This window comes from Oncorhynchus nerka, linkage group LG26, assembly GCF_034236695.1.
Source record: "Oncorhynchus nerka isolate Pitt River linkage group LG26, Oner_Uvic_2.0, whole genome shotgun sequence".
NCBI classification, from domain to species: domain Eukaryota; kingdom Metazoa; phylum Chordata; class Actinopteri; order Salmoniformes; family Salmonidae; genus Oncorhynchus; species Oncorhynchus nerka.
In genome coordinates, this window is record NC_088421.1 from 29,815,265 (window position 1) to 29,830,444 (window position 15,180).

A 15,180-nucleotide genomic window follows, 5' to 3' on the forward strand; every position below is an offset into this window, starting at 1 on the left:
AAGTGCGCTGGTTATGAAGGGGCAAAGTATTGACAATTCTTTTTAAATTGAGAGATAAGCTTAAAGTTCTTCACTGAGCATAATTTTCACTTATCTGACCGCTTGCATGATGATGAGTTTCTCACACGACTGGCCTATCTGGGTGATGTTTTTCTCGCCAGAATGATCTGAATCTAGGATTACAGGGACTCTGCAACTATATTCAAAGTGCTGGACAAAATTGATGCTATGATTAAGAAGTTGGAGCTCTTCTCTGTCTTGATTAACAAGGACAACACACAGGTCTTTCCATCATTGTATGATTTTTTTGTGTGCAAATTAACTCAAACTTACGGACAATGTCAAATGGAATATAGCGAAGCACCTGAGTGAGTTGGGTGCGCAATTATGCAGGTACTTTCCCAAAACAGATGATACAAACAACTGAATTCGTTATCCCTTTCATGCCCTGCCTCCAGTCCACTTATCAATATCTGAACAAGAGAGCCTCATCGAAATTTCTGGATTGGGCTGTGCTCAGAGTATCCTACCTTGGCAAATCGCGCTGTTAAAAGACACTGATTCCCTTTGCAACCACGTACTTGAGAATGTGAGAGTGGATTCTCAGCCCTCACCAGCATGAAAACTAAATACAGGCACAGACTGTGTGTGGAAAATTATTTAAGACAGACTCTCTCCAATACAACCCAACATTGCAGAATTATGTGCATCCTTTCAAGCACAACCTTCTCATTAACCTGTGATGAGTTAGTCAAAATTTTCAATGATCAATTAAGGTTTTATATGTAATATGGTTAAATAAAGAGATATATATTATTATTTGTGCTTTGGTCCTATAAGAGCTCTTTGTCACTTCCCACAAACCGGTTGTGACAAAAACTCACACTCATTCTTATGTTTAATAAATGTATCGTATAGTGTGTGTGTGTGGCAGTTTTACAATGATGGCAAAAAACAACATTGTAGAGTGCACTGACCCTGGTGCTAGAGGGGGTACAGCTGGAGGTTGAACGTTTGAAGGGGTACGGGACTATAACAAGTTTGGGAACCACTGTGCTAACCACTGTTCAATCTCTCACTCACAGAGCAATGGCTAATTTAGTCTTTACATTTCCACCCTGTTGGGATTATGCACATAACAGATTGGAAAATGCACCTCAAAAAAATGTAAGTGCCTGAGTTTGATCAACATGTTTTTCTGAAAGCTAAGTAACTGTAATATTGCACTGTACTGCATCTCATGTTTGCACTACACCCACATCTACAAAGATACTTTGTGACATCTCCACCCAGTCAACAAATCTGACTTTGTAGCCTTGTTGGCGTGGTGATATAATGATGATGAAGGACTAACACACGGACATTTTGTCGTGCTGGAAAAAACAAAAAACATGTTGTCGTGCTCCTTTCTCAATTATAAAACGCTCACAAAACATTTGTTGTAGAACCTACCTAGGTAGCTAACGTTACATGAGCGACCATGCATGTACAGTAGAGTAGCTAATCTAATGGCAAAACAGGAACACATGCCAGCCCTCCCCAATTCAAGATGCTTGATAGCTAAGGCTAGCTGGCTGGCTAACAGACACTAGCTAGCTGACTAAATATCGCAAAACAGAAGATAAAACATGCCAAAGCTTGATACTCGCCTCTAGTTTATAGCGTAGCTATAACGGGTATCTATCTGCGTTGTGAATTTGATGGGATTTCATGGCATGTTGCCTGTTTCCCTAAGTGTTGAATGGACATGCTGTCCACAACCGTGAGCTGCTGTTAGCTAACTTGACAAAGCTATCGAGCTAGGAACAAGTAAACCAACCCGATTCGTCTGCCGTGACAAGACACGCCTTCCATTAGTCTGACCACGGTTCTTGCTTGGTTATTCTTCTTCCCTTGCAAAAATAAATTGAACTATATTTTAAGACATTTAAATACTCTGCCAACAAAAAAGCTGTTAGAATTATAAATGTGCGTCCTCCCCTCCCTGACTTGCCTCTTTACTTGAAATAAATGCCTCCCCTTCGTATCTCTATTACACTGTTCCTGCCATCTCTGCACCATCACTGTCCATATCAGGCGTGTTGCCTCTGCCTTGCTCATTGAAACTACAACATCCCCACTACTAAGTGCTTGTTTAGCCAGTACATTAACTGCCTCGTTCCCCTCCACCCCCACATGGGCTGGGACCCAAGTAAATCTTATCTGTATACCCATCTGTCTAATCTTGCAATGGGTTTTTAGACCCTCATTAAACATGGCCTTGTCTGCTATGTGACCTAAAGGACTGGAGACTCATCAACACTGCACATGAATCAGAGCAAATAACTACTCTGTCTGGCTTGACTTCCTCCACCCACTGCAAGGCCAACAGTATGGCTATCAATTTTGCCTTATATACAGCCAGATAATCTGTAATATGTTTCTTGACTGCCACCCCACAGTCCTGCACCGCAAAGGCTGACCCAGTACGTCCTGAACCATCTGTGTAAACGGCCATATAATCCTGATACACAGTATCCAGACATCTCTTAAACAAATCAGATGGATCAACACCCTCCCTTATCTTTCTGTAGTCTCATCGGCACTTCTAGATCAACTACTGGAGGCCGGAGTAGCCATTGTGGATTTACAGGAATAGCTACCGTCAGACTGAGCTCCCTTCATTACAGTCCCATCTCCTTCGCCTGGCTATTACCCACCTAAAGCTTGTGTTCTGTCTTCGCTCATGTTCCCAGCATGCCTGTAAAATCCCTTTGCAGGATGCGACACCCCATGTCCCTGTAGGTTGACCCAATAATTAATTGCCAACTGCTGTCTCCTAATCTACAATGTCATATCCCCCATCTACACCTGTAGCGCAGCCACTGGTGAGGTCCGAAACGCCCCACTACATTATCTGAGTCCTTGCCCTTGCTTGTTTCTCCTCCATCCTATCTGTTATTATTGGGTTGTCCCAATGACAGTATTTATATTTGTCCTTTGAACTACTGCACCTTCTAGCGGAGAAGCTTTTCTAGTACCTGTCAGTGGCGCGTGTGTGGTAGATTGACACCTATGTAAACCATTCAGAATGTCGAATAGCTAGGAAGACATTTAGGGGCGTGAACATATTTCCTGCACTTGATATTTTGTTGTTGAGAAACTTCAGCGCGTTCAGGAGTCGGCTACATTGTCAAGGAGCGCTGACACCTGTAAAGTCACTGAGATAGAGGTAAGGTCAACTTTTTTTTATGTAGATAGTGCCAAGATCTCAATGACAAATATATGAAATTCTAAACTTCTCAAGTGAAATTGCACCAAATGTTCTACTTCAAATTAAATTGCATATATTGTTTATGCTATCCTTGTCATTGCTTTTAAATTGTTGTCATTGTTCATTGTCTTTTGTTATAACAATTACAAATCATTTAATATGGACCTAGGTGGGTGGATCCATTTTTTTAAATTCTAAATGCACTTTCTGACCAACATGGTTGAGTGTGTGCCAATAGAAAAAGAAGCATGATGATATGTCAGGGTCCACAGTTCTTCTGGAACTGTTAAAGACCATGTTCGTCTCCTTTTGAAACCACCTTGTCACAAAATACAGTAAGTGAACAGTACTGATTGTCAGGTGAATATTGTCTGTGGTTAATACACCTCTGTTCCCTATTGCTCTTGATACCACAATGAAGGAAAGTATCTCTTATGGGAGGCACTTGGCTCAGATTAAGGGGAATTTTCCTTTCATAAAAACAGGTAAACTGAAAGTAGAAATACTGTATGCTGCATCATTTTTGTGTCTAGTAGCCTAAACAACACTGAAGCAATGGTAGACTGCTTTAATGATCTCCCATATGAAGCTCAGCACTTAGTAACAGTATAATCATATCCCCTTTTCTGCATCATAGATTCATTATTTACATGTGGTTGCATATGAGGAGGGCTTTGTCCTGGTAAGAATGTGGAACTGTTAACTTTCTGAAGCTCACCCCATGGAACATAAAAGAGGAAGTGAACCTATGAAAATAGCTTGGGGAATTTTGATATACTTTAGTAGGCTACAGCACTACCCAGTTAAGAGGAAAGTGAGAGTGCTGTCTAGATTTAGTTCTGATGACTTCATTGTTGAGAATTTATGCATTTCTGTACAAAACAGCTTTCTAACATTTGTCAGTTATTGATTGTACAATAAATGCATATAATATATAGTTTGTGTTACAAGTTATTTCTGTCTCTCTCTTTCTCTCCAGATGCAGAGGTATCTGGTGTTCTGTATGGCCCTGCTGGCCCAGGTCTCTGCTGATGACTGCCCAGGCGGAGAGGTGTGTGAGGAGGGCAACACCTGCTGCAAGGTCCCCTCCGATGGCTATGCATGTTGCCCAATGTATCAGGTATGTATGGGGTGGTGCCCGCAGAGCTTAGCCCTTAGCTTTATTTGCAGCCTGAACCCGAGTTCCCCAACCCTTGTACACTGAATTATATCTATTAGAAGTGTACAAACCAAATAGGTAGACTATGGTGTCATTGTCTCTTACCCTGAAATAGATACCTCTTTAATTGCACCCTTGTGCTAGCATTCTCTCGTAGTATCTGTTTGGTCTGTAAGATGTGAGATTCTAACACACTTTGTTAATCAAACTACTCTCTTACCATTTATCTCAGGCTGAGTGCTGTGAGGATCATATCCACTGCTGCCCTGAGGGAACACTATGCGTTGTGAATGAGTCCATGTGTGTGAATGGAACTGTCTCCCTACCATGGGTGGAGAGAGTCTCTGCTAAACAGTCCATATTTCCTAAAGTAAGAATGTCAGTGAATCCAGGAAGAAAGTTTAGATGACCATTAACAACGTTGAAATGCACTGTAACAATGACTCCAGTTGACTTTCATGGCAATATGTGTCCCTGTTTTCAATCATTCACATTGTTGAGGAAAACTCGTTGGAGGAATCAGGCAGAACTCATTTATCAGCAATAAGAGTTTATTCAAGCAACTGCAGGGATGATCACTACACAAAGAACTGCTTACCCCTCTCTTAAAGCTTTATACAAACAAGAATCGGTTCTAACCAGTTCTCACAGCCTACGATTGGGGAGTGATAAGATCTTTAGAGATCTAAATAGACAGAACTAGAATTCAGCCTGGTTACGGCTTTAGTGGCCCAGAGATAAGGAGCCAAAAACAAATCAATACTTTGTGAGGTGTGTGAAGAGGGTACTGAAAATTAACAGTGAAAAGTACATACAGTACTATTCAACTCAAGCATTTACATAGCATTAGACTGTAACAAAACCATTTTTCCCCAACAACGTAATTAACCTAGATGAACGTAAGGAAATCAAAAATACTATGATCAGTCATGTTTTTTGTCATTGAAAAAGTCAAATTTATTTTTTCTACCTCTCTAGTCTTTCAGAATGATCAGTGCATATGCCGGGAATGAGGATGATAACATCTGCCCTGACAAGTCCCACTGCCCCGAAGAGTTCTCCTGTCTGAAGGCCACTACAGGCTATGGTTGCTGTCCTGTTGCTCATGTAATAACCTAACCACTGCTGCAATCTAGCCTTTTGCGCCAGATTCATACTGTTATATCGTTCACATAAACATGCATTGGTGTCAATGGAAAAACTGGAGTTATGTGCACAAATATCAAGTTAGGATGCAGGCCTGAGTGAATAGTAAATTGATATAATGTACACACAGGCAGTGCCTTGCTCTGATGGGAAACATTGCTGTCCTGAAGGCCACCAGTGCAGCACAGACTGCAGCTCCTGCATCAAACAGACAGGTTAGACTCTTGTGGAGTCACATGTTGCCATCTTATGCTTCTGTTGCAACATCATCACTAACCCCTCTGCCTTCTTCCACCCCGGTAGAGCCTGTTGTTGCAGTGATGTGCAGTGACAGAGAATCTGAGTGCCCAGTGGGAACCACATGCTGTGAGACTCCAGATGGGAGTTGGGGGTGCTGCCCCATGCCCAAGGTACAGGGGGGCTATATGGAGGGGGCTAGGGGGTTATTATCATGGATTTGCGAGTCAGGAATAATATTGGTCCTTTGAATGTGTGACATGTACACTCTCCAGTGTCTGTAATCACTCAATGGAGAGCTGTCTAATCAAGGATTTGCATGGCCTATGTGCTAACCCTTTGTTTATATATGGTCATCTCATAAGGTGATTCTCTGTGTGTCTGTGTGCACTGACCAGGCTGTGTGCTGTGAGGATAAGATTCACTGTTGTCCTGAGGGCAGCACCTGTGACATCAAGCAATCCAAGTGTATATCCACTACCAACAAGGAAATGCCCATGTGGGCTAAGTTCCCTGCCCGCAAGAGGGCAGAGTGGGAAAACCAGAATGGCAGGTTTCACCCCCCCCAAAAAAGGCATATTTTCCTGATCTATTTTTGTACCAATCACTGTCTGGATGTTAATGTGTATATGATAATTTTGCTGTACGTGCTTTCAGAAGTTGCCCAAGTGACGACACCTATTCCAGTCACTACCACCTCAGCCAATAGGAGTCCTGCTTCTCTTTGGGAGGGTACTTCTCCACCCTTCATTAGGACAGGAGGTATGACATTACCCTTCTTCTTAGAACAATACATTAGTGTTGTGTATTATTTTGTTAGCTCGTCCAGTTGTGTTGATCGCTAACACCCTGCTGTCTCTCCAGACGTTCCCTGTGATGAGTCAACGGCCTGTTTGGATGGAACCACATGTTGTAAAACACAGGAAGGAGGATGGGCATGCTGTCCTCTGCCACAGGTATACTATGTCTCATACTGTAGGGGCCCATTCACTCTCTTAGCTAATCCTTTTCTTCAAGATAGATCAACCTGATTGCATGTCTTTTGCTTCTCCTGTGACAGCTTCCCCTTTTTGTTTGGGTTCTTCTCTCTTCCAGGCAGTTTGCTGCAGTGACTTCGTCCACTGCTGCCCACATGGTAAGAAGTGCAACCAGGCTGCCCAGACGTGTGACGACCCCTCAGGCTCCCCCTATGAGCCCTGGCTGAAGAAGGTTCCTGCTGTGCCTCGGGAGGGTAAATTGCCAGGAGATGTTACCTGTGACCCCACCCACGTGTGTCCCGACAACACCACCTGCTGCAAGACAGCGTCAGGAGGCTGGGCCTGCTGCCCCTTGCCTGAGGTAAGGACAAATAGATATGGCTACTACTGCTGTGGATAGGCAAATTAATGAATGGCCTCTTAACTTGACTGCTCTGCGATGCGGTGAGAGATTCTGTATGACTAACAAAGAGGCACTTGGTCTTTACGACATCCCAACATCACTTCCTCATTATTTACTCCTGTCAGCTTGCTGCTGCTTGTGATCTTAACCTTTCTTCTGCCTTGTTAAGGGGTTTTGGAGCTTGAACCAATTGTTGTTTTAATAGCATTGAAAAGTAGAACTGGGAAACTGGGTAATATAGGGAGTCACAACTTTTCTCTAACTTGCATAATCTCTTCTGCTACCAGCAATACCTCTACATAATTCCTATAAAGGCTTGTGAGTCTTAAATGGCAGAAAATGTTTGTTGTGTGTCTATCCCTTCCTCCTCCAGGCTGTTTGCTGTGAGGACCATGAGCACTGCTGTCCCCATGGCACCACCTGTGACCTGGCTGGCCTCACCTGTGATGGTCCCTCAGGGTCGGAGCCCATGGTGGTGAAGGTGCCAGCTCTCACAACCCTGGCATCTGATCATGAAGAGGCAGCCACAGACCAGCAAGGGGTGCAGGTGGATGACATGGAGCTGCCTACAGAGGATGACAAAGGTGATGAAGATGAGGAGGGGCCCAGGACACCATATGACGCCCACACCACCTGCTGCTTTATTAAATATTTTGTTAGCTCGTCCAGTTGTGTTGATCGCTAACACCCTGCTGTCTCTCCAGACATTCCCTGTGATGAGTCAACGGCCTGTTTGGATGGAAACACATGTTGTAAAACACAGGAAGGAGGATGGGCATGCTGTCCTCTGCCACAGGTATACTATGCCTCATACTGTAGGGGCCCATTCACTCTCTTAGCTAATCCATTTCTTCAAGATAGATCAACCTGATTGCATGTCTTTTGCTTCTCCTGTGACAGCTTCCCCTTTTTGTTTGGGTTCTTCCCTCTTCCAGGCAGTATGCTGCAGTGACTTCGTCCACTGCTGCCCACATGGTAAGAAGTGCAACCAGACTGCCCAGACGTGTGACGACCCCTCAGGCTCCCCCTATGAGCCCTGGCTGAAGAAGGTTCCTGCCGTGCCTCGGGAGGGTAAATTGCCAGGAGATGTTACCTGTGACCCCACCCACGTGTGTCCCGACAACACCACCTGCTGCAAGACAGCGCCAGGAGGCTGGGCCTGCTGCCCCTTGCCTGAGGTAGGGACAGAGAGATGTGGCTACTACTGCTGTGGATAGGCAAATTAAGGAATGGCTTCTTAACTTGACTGCGATGCGGTGAGAGATTATGTATGACTAACAAAGAGGCACTTAGTTTTGGTCTTTACGACATCCCATTATCACATCCTCATTCTTTACTACTGTCAGCTTGCTGCTGCTTCTGATCTTAACCTTTCTTCTGCCTTGTTAAGTGGTTTTGGAGCTTGAACCAATTGTTGTTTTTATAGTATTGAAAAGTAGAACTGGGTAACTGTGTAATATAGGAGTCACAACTGTTCTCAATACTTCTACATCATTTCTATAAAGGCTTGTTGTGTGTCCTTTCCCTTCCTTAAGGCTGTTTGCTGTGAGGACCATGAGCACTGTTGCCCCTATGGCAGCACCTGTGACCTGGCTACCCTCACCTGTGATGGTCCCTCAGGGCCAGAGCCGATGGTGGTGAAGGTGCCCACCCTCACAACCCAGGCACCTGATCATGAGGAGGCACCCGTAGACCACCAGGGGGTGCAGATGGACGACATGGAGCTGCCTACAGCGGATGATGACAGTGACGAAGACGAGGAGTTGCACAGGACACAGTGTGACGCCCACACCAGCTGCCCAAAGGCCGCCACCTGCTGCTTTATGAAGTCCACCCAGAAATGGGGCTGCTGCCCACTGCCACAGGTGAGTGTTACAGTAATGGTTAGTGCTGAGCAATTGGTGCTTTTGAGGTCTGTTCGGTTTCGGTTCGGTTATGAAAAAAATAATAACGGATTTCGGTTTTGTTTATTTGGGTTGAATGCTGTAACAGCACAGAATAAAACAATAAAAGTCCCATGATGGAAGTGACTGGCCATTACTGCTTATCACATTGCTTTACTTTAATAAAATATTAGGTTTTGTGTGTATTACATTTGTTTTAATTTATAACTTTGTTATTTCATTCCAATTCATCATTTAATCTCTATAGAGCTGCTGCCTATGCTGTCTGACAAAATAACTATTTTGTAGTTCTTCAACATAAATAAGGCATACTTTTATGACTGCTGAATACCAACTAGCATTCACTTTGATCATGTATTTTCAGGTAGAGATACCTGGTGAAGCAACAGCTGCTCCAAAGGCAGTACAGTATGAAGATAGGCAGAAACTGCTTCTCCACTAGAAATATCCAATCACGCTTGTAGGCGATGTCATGGCGACGTTGGCTATCTAAGCTCATGCGCAGAAACGCCATTGGGTCTAACGGGCATCACGCGCCGAACTGCGCATGTTCATGCCACCAAATCAAAGGCACTTCAATATAGTAATTTTTTTATTAAAATTAAAACGTGTAAGATTGTCACTTTCATGAGGTTGGAGTAATAACTTGTTCAACTATTTTAAGACGTTGGCTCAAATCTAGGTTGTACCTTTAGATTTGAGGAAAAAAAATGTAAGGACACTTTTTTTTACTTGTCCCATTGACTTCTCAAACCCCAGCCTGGTCTGCTTCTCAAGCCTCTCTATATCCCTTCTGTAGCAGGCATGAAAGAAACTCAGACCGGACAAGTCGATGCGCAATGGATTATAGTCATTGTAGTTAATTACAATGTTTTATGCGCTAAACTATGTAGAATATTGGCTTGTTGGAAACAACTCCCTACAACATCTCACAGTTGAGGCTGGATCTGATTTATCTCTAAAGAAACTGCAACGTGCGCATTGAGCTTATAAAAATAAATAAAGAATAAAGAAATGGAATTAAAATAATTGAACTGACATCGGTCAATTAGTTGCTTGATAACCAAAATATTGGTTAATCACTCAGCACTATTAATGGTGTTCCCATTAAGGAAGGATTTTAGGGAATGAAAGCCCTTTCCCTCACTACTCGCTGTTCCCTCTTCCCCAGGCAGTGTGCTGTGCTGATGGAGAGCACTGCTGTCCCAAAGACTACATATGTGATATGAGCAAGACTTCCTGCTCTAAGGGTGGCGTGGTGATCCCATGGTACAACAAGCTGGCAGCTGAGCCAGATGACAGTGCCCTCACTGCCCCCCTCTCTGTGAAGTGTGACACCCAGAACAGATGCCCTGAAGGCTCCAGCTGCTGCCAACTTTCCACAGGACAGTGGGGCTGCTGCCCACTGCGCAAGGTTTGTGTGAGCGAGGGTGTGTGTTGGTATGCACATGCGTATAGAGAACCCTAGAAACAGTTTTGCTCTGCTATCTCACATGGGGAACCTTTCATGTCTGTACCACATCTGGCTGTGATTGGGAGTCCCATAGGGCAGCGCACAATTGGCCCAGCATTTGTCCAGGGTAGGCTGTCATTGTATATAAGAATTTGTTCTTTACTAACTTGCCTAGTTAAATTGAAATAAAAATAATTTCTCTGTCTTGTCTCCCTGTATAGGCTGTGTGCTGTGGAGATGATGAGCACTGCTGTCCACAGGGCTACAGCTGTAACATGGGCTCAGGGACTTGCCAGAAGTTAATGTTTCTTCAGTTCCAGACTGTACCCCTAACTCGGGTGTCTGCGCCTGAGCCCCCGACCCCACAGGAGAAGGAAATCCACTGTGGGGGGCCGTTTGTCTGCAATAATGAGGAGACATGCTGCAAGGTCTCCGCCACTACATGGGCCTGCTGTCCCGTTCCAAATGTATGATACACCTCCGCCCTCTCACCACAGACACCACAAACGCTTCTAGAAATGAAAATGACATACTAATGTTAGTGAAGTTCAAGACTAAGGCATCTACTCCCCTTCTATTGAATAGTCAAATTCCTATATGGTTTCTCTCATTGCTTCCTCAATCTCTTTTTTTACTCTCCCTTCCACCTTATCCCTGTCCTCCTCCACCTGTCCTCCTAGGCGGTGTGCTGCAGTGACATGAAGCACTGCTGCACTATTGGCTACACCTGTGGTGAGGGAGGGTCCTGCACCCAGTCCACTGGCTTCAAATGGGACCACTGGCAGGTGTTCTTCTCCAACAAGAAGAGAGCCCTGCGTGTGTGACAACATTGGGCTAGACCCATCACTCCAACCGTTGGTAGGCCCACACTCCACCACCAGACGCATTGCACTAATGAAGGGACGCAGGAGCTTAATATCACTGTTACAGTATATCAAATTGTGTTTTTTATAGAGGAAAAATTGTGTGTGTATATATAGGAAAGGGAAGTGAAAATAAGTAACATTTTGCGCCATTGGTAGGTGCTTGGAATGTTACTACATTTATTTCAAGAGATACCCATGCTTGCTCATGAACAGAAACTATCAAGGATTTGAAATCACTCCAAAAATTAGATACCAATGTTGAACAATCTTTTAGGGTTGTGGCTCAGGGAAGGATTGGAATGTGATAAAACTAGTTGTAAGATACTATCAAGATTGACACAGAGGAGCATATAAATGACAAGAACTTAGTACTGTTTTACAATGTTTGTTACCTTTTAAACAGGAAAAGTGTTGTGTTTTTTAGTTGATCATGTGAAGTGCATTGTGCCTCATAGTTTCAGGTATACTTTTGAAATGCCTTTTTACATTAGTCTGCCATATGTAGGCCATCATTGTAAATAAGAATTTGTTCTTAACTGATTTGTCTAGTTAAATAAAGGTTAAATCAAATAAATATGCCACCCTGTGGCTGAACTGATACTGTCTACTTGGGAAGACTTGAAATAAATATATATATATAAATAAAGGTTAAAAATATATATACAACTAGGAAAGTCAGTTAAAAACAAATTCTTATTTTCAATGACGGCCTAGGAACAGTGGGTTTACTGCCTTGTCCAGGGGCAGAACGAGAGATGGAGCAGAACGAGAGATTTTGTCAACTCAGGGATTCGGTCTTGCAACCTTTCGGTTACTAGTCCAACGCTTTAGCCACTAAGCTACCTGCCACCCCACATACCGTCTTGTTGCTAACGCTCTAGCCACTAAGCTACCTGCCACCCCACATACCCTCCAACGCTCTAACCACTTTTAACCTGCCACCCCACATACCCTCCAACGCTCTAGCCACTAATTTGCCTGCCACCCCACATGTGAATAAAAAACATATGTTGTAGCCACTAAGCTACCTGCCACCCCACATACCCTCCAACGCCTAGCCACTAAAAAGCTACCTGCCACCCCACATACCCTCCAACGCTCTAACCACTAAGCTACCTGCCGCCCCCACATACCCAATCCAACGCTCTAACCACTAAGCTACCTCACCCCACATACCCTCCAACGCTTTAACCACTAAGCTACCTGGCGCCCCACATACCCTCCAACGCTCTAACCACTAAGCTACCTGCCGCCCCCACATACCCTCCAACGCTCTAACCACTAAGCTACCTGCCGCCCCACAAAAATCCAACGCTCTAACCACTAAGCTACCTTAGCCCCACATACCCTCCAACGCTCTAACCACTAAGCTACCTGCCGCCCCAAATACCCTCCAACGCCTAACCACTAAGCTACCTGCCCCCCACAACCCTCCAACGCTCTAACCACTAAGCTACCTCCCTGAACTTTCTCCCCACCTTGGCAGTGCCAATAATTACCATAGCCACTAAATGCCACAAAGTCCACGCTCTAACCACTAAAATGCTACCTGCTGGTGAAACAACCCTCCAACGCTCTAACCACTAAGCTACCTGCCGCTCCTGGACCCATCCAACGCTTTTCACTAAGCTACCTGCCGCCCCACATACCCTCCAACGCCTAACCACTAAGCTACCTGCATTCCCACATACCCTCCAACGCTCTAACCACTAGGCTTGCCACCCCATTGTTCCTCCAACGCTCTAGCCACTAGGCTACCTGCCGTCACCATATGCCCTCCGTCTTGTTGCTACCACATTTTAAGTAAGAGATGGATTATCCCACTTCCTTGTGTTTTAGAAATGAAATCCATTTTAAATAGTCCGTAATGATTCTGGCTGTTAATATACCAACTGGAATTAATTTGCTGTAAAATGTGATTAAAAAAAAAAGAACAAATAGACTTCATTTTTTTCAAAATAATTGCCAAACCAATTGTACACTATGCATGTGTTGGGTTGTGATCAGTGTTCACTCAAATCTGTGCCCAGGATGTAACTATAGTAGGCCTTGCAAGTAAAAAGGTAAAAACTCAAGAGGTGATAAAGGTGAGTACTGAGGGGACTATAGTTGGAGAAAACCACATTCAACGTTTGGTTTTTTTCTTTGTTTTTAGGCCAGTTACACCCCAAAAGGTGTATTTACGCCACCAACTTGACGATTGGAAACCCAATAAAATATGAATAAATCCATAGTAAATGATACTAACAATCACCCTAATAAAAAATTGTATATAGACAAAACAAAATCATTTACATTTTAGATACCCATATCTCCCTTAGGTTCTAGGACCTGAGACGGTGGAACAGCTTGGGGCAATATTCCATCTAAATCTTAACTGGGAAAAGGATTACTTTCTGAAAGGGAACCGCTCTGGGGTATGATTTTCATCTTCCTGAACCTTCTCCCCACCTTGGCAGTGCCAATAATTACCATAGCTATAAATGCCACAAAGTCCACCTTCTTAACCTTTAAAATGTCAGGATCCTGCTGGTGAAAGGCAACTCCTGCAGCCTAGGCCTATCCACTACCTTGGATTCTTCTGGAGCACCATTCAAACCTTTTCATAGCTGCTGCATATGAAATACTCTGTGCCAACCCTGACTAAGCCACCTCATTCTCTTACACCCTTGTGGGGCATTGGAAGACTTGGCTTCATTGTTCCCACCGCAATTGCAACATGTCACATATTCATCACTTTTATAAACATATGGTCCCTTCCACTTGGACATCTCGGCTTCTCCCTTCTGCAAACACTTGCTACATGACCAAAAGCTTCACAATGATCAACTGCATTGGTCTTGGGATAAATGCTCTGTGTGACAGGGTCGTGTATTGGGATAAATGTTATATGCCTTAACTGCATTTGAGTAGGGAGACTAACATCAAAAGAACAAATATACTTTTTTCACCATTCATCACACGATTCATCCAACGTGCTTCAATTACTCCAGGAATATATTTAATCTCTTCAAAATCAACTTCCCACGAGACTCCTGCGGGGATGATGTACCCCCCTTGAGGGGTGCCCTGTTCAAGAGACACAAAGACACTTTAAACTTTATTTTACCTGTATTTAACCAGGTAGGCTAGCTGAGAACAAGTTCTCATTTACAACTGCGACCTGGTCAAGAATAAAGCAAAGCAGTTCGACACATACAACAACAGAGTTACACATGGAATAAACAAACATACAGTCAATAATACAGTAGAACAAGTCTATATACAGTGTGTGCAATTGAGGTGAGATAAGGAGGTAAGGCAAAAATAGGCCATGGTGGCGAAGTAATTATCATATTACAATTAAACACGGGAGTGATTGATGTGCAGATACTTAAATGTGCAGTAGAGATTTTTGTTAGCAAAGGAGCAAGATAAATAAATAAATGCAGTATGGGCTAGCGATTTAGAAAATCGATTAAGGCACGTTCCTTCTGATGAGCCCGCCTCTCGTGATCCTCACAACCTTCACTTTACCCAGTACTCTCTCCACCCGTTTGGATAACTCAAATGGTTTCTTCAAGATTGGTACTCTACTCAACCACCGGATTAAACACCAACAAACCATACTCCTACTATTCTCGTCAGTGTGCCCCACTGGGAAGTTATGCTACGGATAGGTTCAAATGGCATATTGATGTTTCTTGCAGGCAGTTCATATGCACACCAGATCAGTGCTTTTACGATGACGTGGCACTGTTTATGACGTTTGGAAGCCCGCCTCTCCCTTTGACGTATGAATA

The 15,180-nt window shown here is 43.8% G+C and overlaps 1 protein-coding gene across 2 annotated transcripts; it reads left to right on the forward strand.

Moving 5' to 3' along the window:
• The first annotated feature begins 3,107 nt into the window (after positions 1-3,107).
• Positions 3,108-11,996, forward strand: LOC115121060 (progranulin-like). 2 transcript variants are annotated; one of them, XM_029650082.1, is made up of 17 exons: positions 3,108-3,211; positions 4,233-4,373; positions 4,645-4,782; positions 5,391-5,519; positions 5,689-5,773; positions 5,862-5,968; positions 6,194-6,344; positions 6,453-6,557; positions 6,660-6,751; positions 6,891-7,133; positions 7,549-7,759; positions 7,880-7,971; positions 8,111-8,353; positions 8,711-9,040; positions 10,251-10,493; positions 10,754-10,999; positions 11,213-11,996. In XM_029650082.1, the coding sequence occupies exons 2-17, from the start codon at positions 4,233-4,235 to the stop codon at positions 11,354-11,356; spliced, it is 2,700 nt and encodes an 899-aa protein (XP_029505942.1). In that variant the 5' UTR covers positions 3,108-3,211; the 3' UTR covers positions 11,357-11,996. The 2 variants fall into 2 exon arrangements, with proteins under 2 accessions (XP_029505942.1, XP_064866442.1); XM_065010370.1 differs by lacking the exon at positions 3,108-3,211 and adding an exon at positions 3,235-3,588.
• The last annotated feature ends 3,184 nt before the right edge of the window (positions 11,997-15,180 follow it).